This window comes from Pleurodeles waltl, chromosome 4_2, assembly GCF_031143425.1.
Source record: "Pleurodeles waltl isolate 20211129_DDA chromosome 4_2, aPleWal1.hap1.20221129, whole genome shotgun sequence".
Classification (NCBI taxonomy): domain Eukaryota; kingdom Metazoa; phylum Chordata; class Amphibia; order Caudata; family Salamandridae; genus Pleurodeles; species Pleurodeles waltl.
The window spans coordinates 686049833-686067204 of record NC_090443.1 but is presented as its reverse complement, the minus strand read 5'-3'; the positions used below and the strand labels follow the sequence as shown (position 1 = coordinate 686067204).

Below are 17372 nucleotides of genomic sequence, written 5' to 3'. Positions count from 1 at the left end.
CTGTAAAACATCCAGAACGCCGCCGCCACACTGGTCCTTGACCTACCTCGACACTGCCACATCCCGCAACACCTGCGTACACTGCACTGGCTCCCCCTAGAGAAAAGAATCACTTTCAAGATCCTCACCCACGCACACAAAGCCCTCCACAACACCGGACCAGCCTACCTCAACCAGTGACTCAGCTTCCACGTATCCCACAGGGCCCTATACTCAGCCCAGCTCTCTCTTGCAGAAGTACCCTGCATCAGGAAAACCAGAACAGGAGGGTGCTTCTCCTACCTCGCAGCCACCGCCTGGAATGCCCTTCCACTCCACATCAGATAAACCACCTCCCTCCTCAGCTTCACGAAAGAACTGAAGACATGGCTTTTTTAAGAACCACCCCAATGGTAAAAGCTACACTCCCCTCTCTGCTCCCCCCCCCAGCACCTTGAGACCTTAACGGGTGAGTAGTTGCGCTTTACAAGCACTGATTGATTGAGTTAATTCTAGAGAATCACTGGTGTGTCACTGACTTTCTTTTATGAAATCTATTAATTTATAAATGTTAGCAATTTAACTGAAATATTTAGTTCTTCTATATGATTTCTCTTTTCAACTCAATTACAGATTGTGGTAGGTTCATAAAAATATTAGCATAGTATAGACTGGACTTTGAAGAATGATTCTTAGAAATCGGATTTATATAATTCTTTGCCTATATTGTTGAAAACTATCATTGTAAACACATTAAGTGTAAGCAAATATATCTACACAATGTTATGCGAAGGTACTTGTTCACTGTCATCTACTGATAATAATCAAACAGCTACTTTGGCATCCTCTGTTTGATAAAACACTTCCAAATGTAAGGGCCATTAATTTTTGTTCTTGGATGTGTACGACATCTTTTTTTCTGAAGGGGTTATTAAAAAAATATATTAACATATTATTTTCTTTCATTAATAAGTTAGTCAAATAAGAGCGCCTAACATCTGAAAATCATAGTATCCAATTAATCTGCTTGCTCTTTGGAAACAGCAAACTTTTCTGGCAAAAACATCAGCTTCTTTACAACAAAGAATACTCAGAAAAGTTGAAAACGAAATTGGCACTTATTCTACATTTGTATGTGTAAAATGTAACTACTGTTCACACGTTTTTGCAGTCTTGACTCAATACACATTAACGTATTCAAGAAAGCACAGACTGATAGAAATTTCACAATGGAAATCTGTAAAAAACATCTTACTAAGCAAGGAATGGTGATTTTATGCAGATGTAGAGCAAAATATTTTTGCCAAACTACCGACAAGCAATACTGTGGTTAAATTAATAGTAATAGCCATACACCGTCCAATTATCACGTGAAATGTTTTAATATTAATGAGCGACTTGCGCATGCCTGAAGCGAGGCCGCGGTGTACTGGCTGTGACTTTACAGGCTCCCCTTCATAGTTGTTCAGTTATGGAGTGCTTCCGTATTATGTGCATACAAAAACAAACAGAGAATACATTCTAGTCGCTGCTTTGTCGCTCCCAAACAGGTCCTCTTCGCTAATCCCCGGATAAAGAAATGCTTGGGGTAGGTACTCTTTGACCTGCTAATCCCCTTGCTGCGCCCCTTCCATAGAAGCCCTGGAAGAAGGTGCAGTTATGGTTTTAATTAATTCAAGCTTTGCCATTCTGGCTGCCAGCTCATATAGCTGCATTCTATTTTTTTTACACAACCACTGACCACGGAGAACGCATTGAGACAGCAAGCAAAACCAACCGCACACTTCATTAATTTCTCATTTTTCAAGAGCACTGAACTGTAAACTGTAGTACATGCTTTACCCGAGATGCAAATTCACAGGGATGAAAGCAGACATGATGCAACGCCGAAACTATGAGGCATTTAACAAAACGAAGCACATGAGATGAGAAGCTCATTTTCAGACGGCTTATTTTTCGAGATACAAATACCCAGGTATACAAATACCCAGGTATACCATACCTACTTCGGGCACCATGCGGAATAAACTAGGGTACATGTGGCACCAGGGGAGTATCTGTTATGTAAAAGCTCAAAGTAAAGTAGTAACTTATTCTTATAAAGGAGACACTCTTTTTAACCCTTCTCAGGAAAAGCCGAGCAAACGATGCAAACCACATAATGAAGACACATCCAATAATGTTGCAGCAAGAGTGGATGTGATGAAGGAAAAAGTATTTTGCTTACTGGTTGCACTGTGAGCAAGTGAACATTTTGCACTGAGGGTATCTGCTACATCTTAAAAAAGCCACTTTCCTTTACAGCAGAATTTAAAAACAGTTTCTTTACTTATATTTAAATTCACAGATGTCATGCTGTCGCAAAAAAACTACCAGTTACATTCTTTAAAACCCTGCATGACCTTGAATTACTATATTTTGAATGCATCTCTGCTTACTTTATATGCCTCTCCTATGTATTCTAAAATCTCAAGCCTGTCTGTCTTGAAGCTTTTTTTTAAAATCGTTTGGTTCTCTAATGATCACACTTAAGTCACTAATGTGCAACAAAGAAACAAATGCATGGAATGGTTTGATTGAGCATGCAAGAATAGCTTCAATAACCAATGGACTAACTTTGGGTCCTCGGGTAGAGTGCTAGTTGCCGTAAAGCTCTTCAGCGCCTTGTCAAAGGTGGCAAGCGCTATGTAAATCAAATTTCAATTCAATTAACCTGAATTTTATAACTTGCAGGGATAAAAATCCTTTCATTGATGACATTAGCGTCACACATTTTGTTGGCTCCGTCATGAAATAAATGTATAAAATGCACCACAGCTTCAGCTTTTCTAAAGGTACTTCAAAGCTGGCATCCACACGAAAAAGGGTAACTAACGCCTTTGTCTCGCGCCTTTATATACACATTATATATGTAGGTGATATTTATTACCATTGAATGTGAGGAGAGGCCATTGCTCATGAGAGGTGAAGGTTCAAGTGGGTCACGATGCCCCTCCCGTCCTTCAATAATAATAAACAGCATATTAATCAATGCAGATGCATACACATGTATGTATATATATATATATATATATATATATATATATATATATATATATACACATACATATAGATAGATATGTTATGCTATGATACAATTGGTTAAATACATGCATTCTCATAAAATCACACAGACTCCTGTTTTTGGGCTTCAAAAGAGAAGTTGACTTTTCTAAAGTCACTGTAACATGCAGTCTGTGAGAGAGACACTAAGCTACATTTTCTCATGACAGCTTTGCTGCATCGGGGTAACAAGGAATTTCACCTTTGCACTTTAGTATTAAATATGTGAATTCAAGTCTGTTAGTACAGCTGCTCTAATTAACGTGTTAGAGTCACAATTACTGTCCCTAGCATGGCATGAATATATCTACGACCATGGAAACCCATGCACACATTTATACATTTATAGGAAATTAAAAGATGGGGCCTTTGGAGGACTGCACTTTAGTCCTGAGGTCCAATACTTATTATTATTAACCCGTTCTTACAGAGCACGGGGCTACCCAAACACGGGCTTCTCAGAGCTGACAGAAGTCATAAGAAATGCAGTGCTGGGTTCTTTGAACAAACAGGTGGGTCTTTAGAAGCTTTCTGAAGTGGAACAGGTTCTTTGTGGCCCTAATATGAATGGGAAGACAATTCCAGAGCCTGGCCACCTAGTTGGCAAACAATCGTCCTCCACTTCTGGTCCTTTTGATTCTAGGGACCGTCAGAAGAAGGCTGTTGTTAGATCCTAAATTTCGTGCATTGCGAAAAGTAATAATTAAATTACCCAAAATATGAGGTCCCTGTGCATTTTTTATTTTGTGTGAAGTGCAAAGAGCCTTAAAGTAAATCCTTTTACTTACTGGCAACCAATGCAGGCTGGCCTGGACTTGACGTACAGACTGCCATTTAGGAAGGTTCAGCAAGACATGTGCTGCAGCATTTTGAATTGTCTGCATCCTCCTAAAGAACGTGGGCAGGGCTGCCATGGTAGAGACAATTACAATAATCTAATCGCAAGAGTATGAGACCTTATACAACTATTCTTCGCATTTCGGCAGGGAGCCATTTCAGCACCTTTTTTAGGGCTCTAAGTAGGCCACAACAAGTCACAGTAACTTTCTTTGTAGGGGAGGCCATTGCAAGATCTTTGTCCAAGAGAACTCCCAAGCTCTTAACTTCCGGAGTTGGAGACGGCTGGACCCCAGACAAGGAGGCCATATAAGATAGTCCCAGAGGGATGGGCTACTTTCCACCACCATGACCTCAGTCTTGTTGCCATTTAATTTAAGGAAGCTGGAAGCCATCCATTTATTGACCTGCTCAAGGCAGCTAGAAAGATTCATTTTGTTCTGATTTATACTTGGTGCCAGAGAGACGACAATCTGAGTGTTGTCTGCAAAGGACAACATAGTGAAGTCAAATGAGCAGATAACATCAGCTAGGGGCTGTACATATACGCTAAAAAGAGTGGGGCTTAGGCATAATCCCTGAGGCACACCACATTTGAGCTGATGGCCCCTCGACAGCCAGGAGCCCTCTCTGACCTGGAAGCTTATGTTGTTGAGAAATGAATCTAACCATTTTAAAGCTTTTCCTGTGATCTCTAACCTTTCCAGTCTGTGATGGAGGATGGAGTGAGAGACTGTGTGAAAGGCAGCGCTCAAATCAAGAAGAACGAGCACTTTAACCCTCTCTGGTCAAGGATTTCTTCAGATATTCTGTAGACAATAAGAGAGCCGTCTCCATGCAGTATTCAGGTCTAAATCCCACCTGTGTCTGATAGAGGAGATTGTGAGTCTCTAGCAAGCCAGTTAAATATCTATTTACCAGCTTGTATACAATCTTGCTGACACTTGGGACCGGCGATAAAGGTGTATAATTCTTTGCTTTGGCAGAATCTAAGGATGTGTTTTTAAACAATTGACTAATAATAGCATGTTTTCATGAGTCAGGAATTTGTCCACTAGCCAATGATAGGTTGAACATGCTAGTGAGAGTAGGCATTAGGATATCACTTCCTTTCATCAGTATATTGATGGGTATTAAATCCAAGGGGGAGCCAGACTTAACAGTTTTTGCTGCTTCCCAGACAGTATTACAGCAGAGTGGGGGAAGGCTGAAAAAATGAGGAAGTTTTCCTACCCAGTAGATCCATGTTCTCTTCAGCAAAATGGTTCTAATCCCCTACCAATGAACCATAGAAGGTCCTGAACATGCCAAGGAACAAGTTAGCCAGTTCTTCACAGCGCTCCTTAGAAGGAGAAGGTCCAACTCTTGCAACTTTTGGTTTCAGAAGGGAGTTCACATTTGTGAAAATTTCCCTCAAGGCCTGAAAAATCCTATGAGCAAAATCCCCTACCCTAGCTTTCCTAATCGCTTAATAATATTTTTTCACCGCTATTTTGTAGGTGGTTTTGCTCTCTTTTTTACAGTGTGCCCTCCATTTTCTTTCCTCTCTCTTGCATGCCTTTTTTATTTCCCTAATTTCCGGTGTATACCATGTGACAGTACAGATAGCTTGAGAGGGCTTCTGGTATCTTTTTGGGATGAATACATCTAACAATGACTCCACCCGTTCTTCAAATGCCTGAAAGACAGAGTCAATGTCCTCTACCATACATCCGAGGAAGGACTGCAACACCTTTATCCAGATTTTAATGTCCATTTTGGACCAATGCCTGGTAAATCTGGCACGGTGGATGCTAGATTTATTTGAATCTATCCTATCAATACAGAACTTAATCAACAAATGCTCTGACCAGAGCACAGGTTGTGGGTTGTTCACCACCAAATTTGTCCTATTTGTGAAAATGGGATACAATAAGTGGCCCTTATTGTGAGTGGGAAGGGTGGAAGCTGCCAAGTCATGCTTGACATTTCTAGCTAATGAGAAGGAATTATCGTTGAAGTAGATGTTCAATTCTCCTAACAGATTGAAATTGCTGACTGAAGGCTGTGCGGGGCTAGAATTTCTGGAATGGTGGATACAAATACCGTGGCCGACTCGGAAGGCCGACAGATAAGAAGACCTTAGAAGGTAAAGGAATGTGAGTCTAATAGAAAACAACACCTTTTTGCACCCTCCAATATATATTGAGGAGGTTTTACATTGGTACTCCTTTTTAAAGATAATGGCAACCCCACCTCCCTTCTTACCAGTACGAACATTCCTAGTAATCGCATATTCAGGAGGGAGGGCTAATGCCATGTCTGGCCAATTGTCCTCGTTCAACCAAGTCTCTGTGAGGAACAGAGCTACAGGCTGTTGATCCTTTAACAGGTCAAACAGTTCCACACTTTACTTGGCTAACAAAAGTGACATTGGCCAGAAGGTGTTCGTAGCAGCCCTATCCCTAGTTGTTTTTGGCATGAGAGAACTTACTGTCTCAAGGAATTGTTCGATATCTTTCTCAGAAGTGAAACAATTGTAGTGACAAATGTGACACTATAAAGTCATGCATGCAGGATCAATTGAGTGGTAACAAGCTTTCTTTAGTGATTGATTAAAATATATTAAAAACTCTCTAGTATAGTAAATAGATCCTTATCTCAGTGAATGGACCTTAATGAGGAACAAAAGCATGAACACTGAACAGTAGTCAAGTAGAATTTTTAAGAGTGAAATTAAGGGTTCCTGATAGAACATTCAAAAGAGCTTGTTTTTACCTTTCTGTAACAAAGAAGTTGTATTGAATTGAGCTTCTAACCACCAACTGAATACAAACACGTTCAGTCAGCAACCAATTCTCTTACCAAAGCAAACCTCACACCTACAAACACATGACCCGAGACTTTACAATGATCATATAAATAGTGACTACAAATGTGAAACTGAATATAACATCTATACTCCATTAAAAGCTGAATACATGATCCACTGCTCTAGACCAGTGGTTCCCAACCTGTGGTCTGGGAACCCCTGGGGGTCCCTGAAGCCTCATCAGGGGGTCTGCGACTGCAGAGAAAATTAAATATTATTAACTGATTAGATCCCCAGCTTCCAGTAATGACTCACTGGGGGGTCCCCGGATTCCTTTAATGATTCAGTGGGGGTCCCCGGGTCCAGTAATGATAAAGTGTGGGTCCACAGAAGTCAAAAGGTTGGGAATCACTGCTCTAGACAGATAGAATAAAAGTCCATTCAATATTTGGTTATGGTTACATGAGTATCCTTCCAAAATATGACACTGGTTTGTAATTCAGAAAGAGAATGAAAACACCATCTCCTGCACATTTCTTACTAGAAGAATACTTCCTGAATAATACAAATAATCATAGCACATTAATCTCTTTCATTTACACACTTGACATTTAATCATACATGCTAAGCTAATAAAAACCCAACAGATAATCAAATAAATCAATTAATTAGTCAGCCGTACACTACCAAAATGCTGAATTTTGTTAATATCTACCAAGGAGATTCATAGCTAGTACCCGACACAAGCCTCATTACAGTGTTACCCCCATATAGTTATGCCTTCTCTCTAATTCTAGCTCACCTACCTCACTGAGTATGCCAACACTGGAAGACACACTACTGGAGAAGACAACTTTAGAATAATTTACTTTCCTGTGCAACAGGCTGAATACATACTTTAAAATATTTAGCATGGCTGCTACTACAAGTACCAGAAATAGAAAAGTCCCTGAAAGCTTTCCTTTCATTTTAAATATTTATATTGTGTATGACAATTGTGGAGTCCACAGCATTATTCATGGTGTTTTAATTCATCCCACAGTCATGTCTGATTTACAAAGTTACTTACCTTAAAATATCTTTTAATTAATTAAACTTGACATTAGCAATTTATCACATTTATAGAGCAACATTTTTTGACACAAAAAATGAATTTTAAAGGTGTTTTACCGTTTCCTCACACATTTTTCACAATAAAAATAATTTTTAAGCCAGTGTAAAATTGTGCAGGTACTGACAAGAAATCTACACTGACCACAAAAAAATCTATTCACTTACATTTAAGTGGATGACTACAAAAAACGTTGAATGTGTTTTTTACAATTAGGGTGGTACTGATTGACAGAGGAGACTGGTAGCCTGAAAAAAAAAACAGATGTGGAAATGGCATGCTCACCCAGGTAGGGATCCGGCTCATTAACACTGTTTAAACCCTTTAAAAATGTATTGCTCCTCAAATGACTCAAACCCCATATTCCCCCTGACATTTTTAACCAGCTTGTTTCATATCTGCATGAGTACCTCAATGCTCATTTACTGAAGCCTATTCAATAGGAGAGGCTTTAAATTCAACAGCTCCTATTCCAACAAAATGGTGTTCAGGAGGGTCTCACTTTTGTCTTAAAACAAAATAATAGCAATCTAGTTGTTTATTAGAACTCTCTGGTGAAGTAAAATTAGTATACTGGGAAGTGAAATGACAGATGACTGCTTGATTTGGAAATATGTTTCACTCACCATGGTAGACTTTTATTTCTGACATTAGTGAGATATTTGACATTTTATAGAAAATGTGTCTTCTTGTTAGCTTTCTAGACTGATAACCGTAATTTGTATGACAAAATAACCCCCATTTTATTAATTTAGTACAGTGTCCTCATAGGAAATGTTTTCAATTCTACAGCTTTGAATTCAACAACATGGCTTTTATGTGTACCTCAAATTTATTGTGGATATAAAATGTTCGTGCTCTAGATGTTCATTAGATATCTATATTGAAGCAAAAGTAGGAAAATGGAGAATAAACTGACATACTCATGCTGCTATTAGGTATGTTTTATTTAGCATGTCAAACATTTTTCACACATGTGAATTTAGTTATAGAAAATGTGTCCTCATTTTTGCTACTGGAGGACTTCCATAATTACTATGAGAAAATCATGAGAGAAAACCGTTTTTCAAACATTCTTCAACAAATTCCAGGAGAGGATCAACATTTTTCACAGGGTAAAATCGCCTTAGAACTCACTACAAAATTCCTAAAATAAGTCTGATACCGCTAACAAACAATACAAGTTGTTACAAACAATACAAGTTGTTACTCAATTTATCAGTATTCTTTATGATCCTTTTGTGACCATCAAACTAGCCATTTACTGCACTGCCTTTCAATGGAACAAAAATGGAGGACAGTTACATAAACAAAATTCCTCCCACCTAAATAGTCCCATGGAAACCATATTGTCTAAGAAACAATTATAAGGATCTACTTTACTAGCAATATTATACAAGAGGGTGGTGACGGGATGAACTTGGGCCCTCGGCTTCAAATTGGGACCTCCAACTCCATCCTGGTCAACAGTTACCTGGAAGTTCCCTACCCTTCGGACAATAATGCTTATTCAAACTTCTTGGGGCCATGCATAGTGCATTTTCCTTGATAGGAGCTCATAAATGCTGAAGTAAGGTATACCAGATTCGGCAGGCTTATGGGGTTTGGCCTCAGTGGGTGTTTTTTGTTGCTTTGGTGCAATTTTGTCCTGCTGTTTTGGTATTATTACCCAAAATATGATTTCCAACCCAGAGCCACATATTGAATGGAAGATGGCTTTCCGGTTGAGTAATAATTTTCACTATTTGTGAACAGTGGTATAACATGACGAATCAAAATCTGGATATGGGTGACTGGTTGATGCAGCTGCAAAAGCTTCTATCTGACACCATTTTGCCATCTTGCTGACTCTGGCATATGTTTATGGTCATAAACACTAGAGTTATATTATTGCCACTAGCGTAAATAGGCAATGATCTCTGCTACCCCCCGTTTGTGAATACCTAGAAAATTGAAATCTATGTTCACCATCTTGATGCACCAACCAAAAACATTTAAGGAACAGTAAAGAAGCATTACTTTGAGTATCAAAAACATCCTGATATTCACAGGACAAAATCATGTATTGTAGTCCCATAACAGTGAGCCTAGCTCTGTATGGGTACCCGTATGAAATGCACTGAGGACTTTCCTTGAGAGTGATCCCCTCTCCTCAGTAGCAGTAGGAATTGGTACATTGCCTTCAGCCATAGAAATGTCATATTCTGCATTTCTTAAGCCAGTGCTCCTGAGTAGCCTATCTGCATCAGGTTCACTGCCCCCACCCACCACAAAAACAAAAGAAGGTCAATGTATGTGGGTACATGGCACAGCTGTGAATAAAACAGAGCTCTTTAAAATATTGTAGAAGGTTTCGGCCAGTGGGCACAGTAGCTTCATGAGTGAATGCTACAGCCACACCCTGTGGGCACTTTCAGCAAACAATATCAGCTTCAAACTGACTTTGAGCTAAGGCTTTGTATTCTCACTGCTTTACTCATAATTGCAGTACTGCTTCAGTTCATTATCCTGGTCTGCAGGGGTTGATGTTTTTCCTGCCTCCAACAATCTCCACAGGTGACTGTGGGGAAAGGAGAGCAACTAGCTAACACATGAGGAAGTACCCTCAGCTAAGTTGTCTCTTGTTCAACCCATGATTGACAAACATACATAAGTGTGTACTTGTTAAGAAAGCAAAAGCACTAGCATTCAGTCAGCACATCAGTGGCTGAAGGAAAGGTGTTTTAGATAAGATAACTCAAGGCAGCCATCTTGGGAGGAAAAATCGTAGAACAACTAATACAACTGCTAAAACCAGCTCACCCCCCTGTAAGATATTGGTGGCCAATTTAACTGAAATACATATATATAATTCATCAGCCCACAAGGCCTGGGTGCAATATAACCAATGAATATCTCATTCTTAATTAACTGTTAGTATTCTTTGAGGTAATTAGTGCGCTACAACACAAGGCAGAAATGTAAAAGATGTGTTCCACTACACTGCCCCTGCAATTATGAATGGGGTGCAATGCTTGCTAAAAAAATACATAACTCCTGCAACCACTTCTCCCATGGCATCTATGGCAGCAAAGCAAATTAATAGCAGGTTGCATGTCAACAGGCTACAATTTAAACATCAAGAACAAAATAACCAATAGAAAATATATTTTTGTGTTTGGGCTCTCATCAAAGCAGATTCACCACTCAGGAGCAGTTTCACCACACTTAAGGTAGAAAGTTTATGAGTCCCATACTCTAGGATGTGTCCGGAGTGTTATCCAGGAATATCAACTGACAACATAGCCTCCAACCGCTCAAACACTGACTCCACCAAGTTAAATGGTTAACAACAGCCACCAAAGACAAATATTTCCATCATAATCAGGAAAGATAAATGCAACTCTAACAGCCACCAAAGGACAATTGTACAACCCAGCAGAATGGAACAAACAGTAATGTGTTTCTTCTGCACATGCATCCATAAAAAAACATGCTTTGCATGGATCCTTGACCAAACGTAGTGGGCCCCTAGTCAAAATATTTAGGCCCTCATTATGAACACGGCGGTCGAATCCACCATGTTCATGCTGGCAGTCAAACTACTGGCCGCCAGCGCCTCTGGATCCCCGCCAACCGCAAAAAGAACATTCCTGTTTCATTGTTTCCACCCGCCGGCCCACAGGAATGCCTGGCCACGACATTGACGGCGGCTCCACATGGAGCTGCCACCAATGCCTCTGTGCGGCGGGTGCAGCTGCACCCGTAGCGCAGATCACTGCCCGAAAATCGGGCAGTGACCTGCGCGATGGGGCACTGCACCGGGGTCCCTGCACATGCCAAGTGCATGGGCAGTGCAGGGGCCCACAGGGGTGGTGGCTAAGGAATCATTATCCGAGGGGCAGCACCGCTGCCCTGTCGGATAATGATTCGACCGCTGCCAGGCTGCCTGATGGAGGCAGCCTGGCGGTGAGTGAGGGCTGCCGATGGCCGCCCTTATGGGGTTCTTTATGTGGCGGTGTGGCCCACCATGCCGGCTGGCGGTCTTACCCGCCACCGCCGGCATGGTGGGCCACACTGCCTACATCATCATGACCACCTTAATCTCTAAACAATACATTAGATTACCCCATCCTTGCGGGCCACTATCTAATATGACTCGTATCTAAGCAATAGGACTTTTTTTTTTAAAACAATCAACGCAAAACTTGACTCCAGTCAACAAAATTCCAGAAACATAATGTATGCCCAAGTTCTAAGAGTGCTTGGGACTACACAAAATGTGGGAATGCATAACACAAATGCATGCAACATAACATAACAAAGAAGGGTTTGTTGCTTACTCAATAAAACAGTTATTATCAACACTGTCTCATGAGAAGATTTAAGTACTTTTCCATGATAATACCCGTCAAACCCTTATCATTGATGTCTACACTAGAGTAAAGTCTGGAGCCACCAGATCAGGTATTTTCTTCACCTAATGTCCAAGAGGCTGGAAAACAAATCCTATTTTACACACCTTCCATTGCTAAGTAGCATGATACATTTGGAGGCTTGAGTATAAAAGCAGCCAGCAACTCGCAATTCTCACATAAGCTCACGATTTATGAATTCTCATACAGCAAAGATTTGAAAGAGTTTGCAAACTCCTTTAAAACAAGCACTGGCAAAGCCCATGGGTAAGCTATTGGCTTTGTTATGAGGGTGGCTGTTGTGTACAGGGGGAAGGGTAGGGGTTAAGAGCAGAAGGGTGGGTGGGTGTTGTGAACAGAAGGGCAGGTGGGGGTGGAGACCAAGACAGTAAAAAAAGTGTTATGAAGGGGCCAGGACTGGTCGTATCATAGCATTTTCGTTTTTCTTTTTGGCTGTAGGGAGGAGAGAGGAGGAAGAAGAAATTGACGCAGGCAGGTGGACGGGAGGAGAAGAACCAGTTTTTGGGGGATATGAGGGAGCTGCAATAGGGACAGGGTGGGCGGGTGAGGGAGCTGCAACAGAGACAGAGTGGGAGAGGAGGGAGATGAAACGGGGGTGGCTGTGGAGGGAAATGTCACAGGGACGGAGTGAGTTGAGAGGGGAGCTGAAACAGAGATGGTGCAGTTGGGCTGGGTAAAAAAATTTGAGGCAGGACTGTGGGAGGAAAAAGAAGTAAGCTAGACGGTGGGATGATCTAAAGAAGTAACATGGATAAGCTGGGTGAGAGTACAAAAAAACAATGTTGGCGTTTGAACTCTAGAAGAAACAACATGGTGGGGAAGGAAGAAACATGGATGCGGAAGGGAGGATTAATAAGAGAAGCAACATGGAGGTGGGGAGTAGAAGGATAAAAGAAGCAACATGAAGAAGCACATGCTTAAAAAGTCAATATGAAAAATGGCATAAAAATATGGGCACTCATATGGAGTGCTTAATCACAAAAAAAGAGGCTCTAAAAACAGGAGCAGTGGAAGGGCACAAGTACTTGATCAGTGCTCCAGGAGAGGGACAAACACAAGAGGACATGACACAGGCATAACATAAGAAACAGGAACAAAGCAAATGAGAGAAATACTGAAGATAACCAACGGTAAGTTATGGGTGGGCTGTAAGCCCACTGAACACAAACAAACCGTCTTGAAGAGACAGCACTTACGCTGTGTAGGTGAAGCCTAAAAAAAAGGATTTGCAATGCAATAGGTCTTGTATTTACTTGAGTTGGAGCTCTTGGTGATGAAAATGCATAACTGGGCTTTTTTGCCATATAAATTGGTCAACCCTGTTGCATATTTTGCTCCTTTCTGCCACATAATTCCAGTGCTCCTGCATATAACTAAAGGGATGGTAGGCCTACTGGAATATTTTTTCAAACAAGGCCCTTAAAACACAAACTACTACCAGGGCAAAACAAAACAAAAAAAATTTTGAGCCATAAGAGAGCTTAAAAATACACGGAATGGTGGGATGGGCTATTATTTTGGGATCCCCACTAACCTAGTGTTGGGACCCAGAGATGATCAAGACAGAAAGAGCACGTTGTGGGGAATGTTTTGAAGGGCTACAGGCTGAGTTATGAACAAAAACGTTTTGTAAAAGGAATGCCCTGTAAAGCATTACAGGGGCAGGTTTCTGAGTGCCACAAATATTGTAGTATGTTGACTATGATGCTCAGAACAGCCCCTAAAGCACAGTACAATAAAAACTGCACTTCGAAGAAACATGGTCATGTAACCATATAGTTAGTCGCTAGAGAGCATAACCACATAAAAACAGAATGGCAGAAAATAATACAGTACAATAGTATATTTAGCCCCTAGAGGGCATAGTGCATTACACATTTTAAGAGCTAGCAGGCCCTCTACAATGATATTACAAACAAGGACATTAAAACACAAACTACTCTCAGCTGTAAAACAAAAATTCCAGCCATGAGAAAGGTTTAAAAGACACTAAATGGTGGGAGGGGTTAATATTTTGTGGTCCCCATTAACCTAGTGTGGGGACCCAGAGATGACATAGACAGAAAGTGTGTGTCATGCTGAACGTTTTGGTGGTGGTCCCATTGTCCTAGGGCCACCACAGGCTGAGTTAAGGACAACATTTTTAAAAAAAAGAATGTTTGTAAAGCATTATGGGGCAAGTTTCCCCAAGTGCAGTGAAAATTTCAGTATCGGCTCTCCCGCTTTGACGGGAGAGCCGCTTTGATGATTTCTGTGTTTTTATTTAGGTAAAGCATTTACCAATTACAAGGATTTTTTGAAAGTCATGGAGCAAAGAGAGGAGAGACAAAATCAAAATTGAAATGACTCTGATTAGGTAACAGTGTGAACAATGTGACAAGCGTTCCAATACCGCTTATTGAGTTTGCACGGTTCACGCTCAAAGTGCCATGGCTGCCATGGAGCGCGAAGGGAAGAGACAAAAGAAAAAAGTAGTTTGCCATCCTGAAAGTATATTGGCAATTGGGAACAATCCATGTAATATGGTCAGTCTGCAAGGCGTAACAAAAGAACCTCAAGGCAAGACAAACGTAAAGTATTCAGCAATGACATTAACGGATTGTTGAACGGCAAGCCCAGGAACGAATGAACGTACTGGGCGTGAGATGGGCATGTTTAAAACCCACCCAATAGATAACAACTGGCCAAAAAGCAGTGCTTCCACGCTGCAATGCTCAACTCAAAAAAGAGATCAAAACACAAAGTCAGACCAGCTTCGAGTCTACCACCTCAAATCTTACATCAGAACCACTAAGTAATTTCTGAATTTAGGCAGATCATGCACAACTTATCGTCAGTCTGGAGAATGACTTTGGTAGTTATCCAAATATTATCCCATGCTTCAAACACTCACATTGAGGAATGAAAGTAAAGTTCCTCAGCCTGAAGGGGTCTAACACTAAAATCCTTAAGGCACAGATTAGCACTTCCTTTATGTGCCCCTTTGAATGACGTAACAGTCATCTCGAATTACCAGTCAGGAAATAAAGAAATAAAAAACCTAGGGATGATCTATGATGTTTTTAGCGGACCTCACCATTAACCCACAAAGCTGTAATTAATGGCATCAACTTCTAGCTATTATTTACGTGAGTCTATGCTTGTCTTTGACTACGATTATATCACTGATTTCTTTTCGTCGATGTTATGGTTTCTTTACCCACAATCATGCACTCCCTTCAATCTGAAGGTCTTGGATGTCCTAAATAGTAGACTCAAAAGCCTTTAAAATGCAGAAATTATTCACATATTTACCTGTGATAACGTTTATATCTGGGTACTGGTTTTCACACAAAACCACACTCTTGCTATCCCTTTCGAAAGCCTCTCGGAGTTCTTTCTTCACAGCTGCTGAACCACACAATCGATACAAGCCTACTACCTAGAAATAATAAAAACAAAACCCTTAATGTTAGACTGAATCAACTCCAATAAGGACATTTAAAGAAAAGTTACCAGCGTGTTTTAATCACTGACGCTTTATTAAACCCAGGTGGTGTCAGCTCTTTGAGTAGGAAGCTAACCTGAGGCTGACAGTTTTGCTTTTGACAGTAAAAGTTAATTCCTTCTGCCAACATTGTGGTCTTTTTATTGCAATGTCATATTAACAACGATTTTGTGTGCTACTGCTGCAAAGCAGAAGGTAGGCTGCTCTCTGTCAACATATCATGAACTTTCAGAAGAGTGTTAACATATCCATTTTTGGTGGTCAACATCTAGTGGAGTTAGGCCCATCTTGTGCCAAGATGATGCTGTTTAAGAGAACATCCCTGAGGTGAGACCAGCTGAAGACATCACAAGACAGATGTAAACACTATGAGATAGAATGCCAACCACAACATACTACAATTGACAAAAAAAATGATGTAATTTGGTATCAATATAAATCCTAGGGTTGGTTTGATTTTCTCAGAAGCTATTAGGTGCATTTAGGCAACAAAGCCAAACCATAAAGCCATGAAATCATAAGAGCAAGCTCTTCCAGGTTAAAGTGTGGGACACATGTTTCCAACTGTAACAATATGAAAAACGTCAGTCGAAAGGCAGGATACAGGTGTGAGCAGGTCCCGTTGGTGAAAATGACCATTTTCAAGCACTGCATTGACTTCCAGTCTTCACACAAGGAAATGATGTGCAATAATATCTCAATAGGAAACAGAAAGGTCGCCACTTCGGATGTGAAATAGGACAAATAAAAGTGAAGCAGAAATTGACCGTAAACCTGCATTGGTATGGGTAAAGAAATTGCTCTTGGCATACCAAACATGCAATGTAATAGTTAAAAACTGTGTGATTCTGGGTAATACTATTTTGTCCCCACCACCTAAATTGTAAATATGTGTAATGTAAGTTTCTTAAGAGACAAAAAAATCTGCACTATGTACTGTCTAGTATTGTCAAAATATGGGTGTTTACTAATACCCTCTTGCATCCTCGTGTCCGCTGTTAACGAGCTAGGTACACATTACACAAAAGGCCTCAAATCAGGGAATTCTATTCAAAAAATGAATTGTGTTAGGTCAGTTCTTAACCTGGGGCCCTAATCAGCGGGTCTGCCACTGTTTAGAAGATTAGATAATACTAGCAGATTAATAAAGTGTACATAAATAAAAAAGAAAAGTTTAAACATTACAACATGGAAAACACTCTGTAAATGTGAAGGGATTTAAAATCGAAGGCTAATAATTAGGATGATATGCGTGACTTGATTTATAGACACATCCCAGTCCAGATTCAGAAGCAACCAAAGCACTGAAACCGCATTCTTAGCACCTCCCCGCTGCATTTAACACCATCTCCCAATCCACCCTCTGTGACAGACTGCACAACGCCGGCATCCAAGATAAAGCTCTGAATTGGATCAGGTCCTTCCTCACCGAAAGAACACAGAGTGTCAGACTACCACCCTTCACTTCATAACCCAAAGACACATGCTGCGGAGTGCCCCAAGGATCTTCACTCAGCCTGACGCTTTTTCAACATCTACATGGCCCGCTTGCCAAGATCACCAAACAACACGGGCTAAACATAGTCTCCCACGCCAACGGCACCCAACTGATCCTTTCCCTGTCTGAGGACTCTGCTCAGGCCAAGAGAA

The 17372-nt window shown here is 40.7% G+C and overlaps 1 protein-coding gene across 2 annotated transcripts in view; it reads right to left on the bottom strand.

Annotated features, from left to right (window-relative positions):
* The window catches only part of SYDE2 (synapse defective Rho GTPase homolog 2), a 223525-nt gene that overhangs the window by 58266 nt on the left and 147887 nt on the right, over positions 1-17372 (bottom strand). For both annotated transcript variants that reach the window (XM_069232271.1, XM_069232272.1), the window contains one exon: positions 15530-15656. In XM_069232271.1, coding sequence (XP_069088372.1) covers positions 15530-15656 — 127 coding nt within the window. The remainder of the gene's footprint in view (positions 1-15529; positions 15657-17372) is intronic.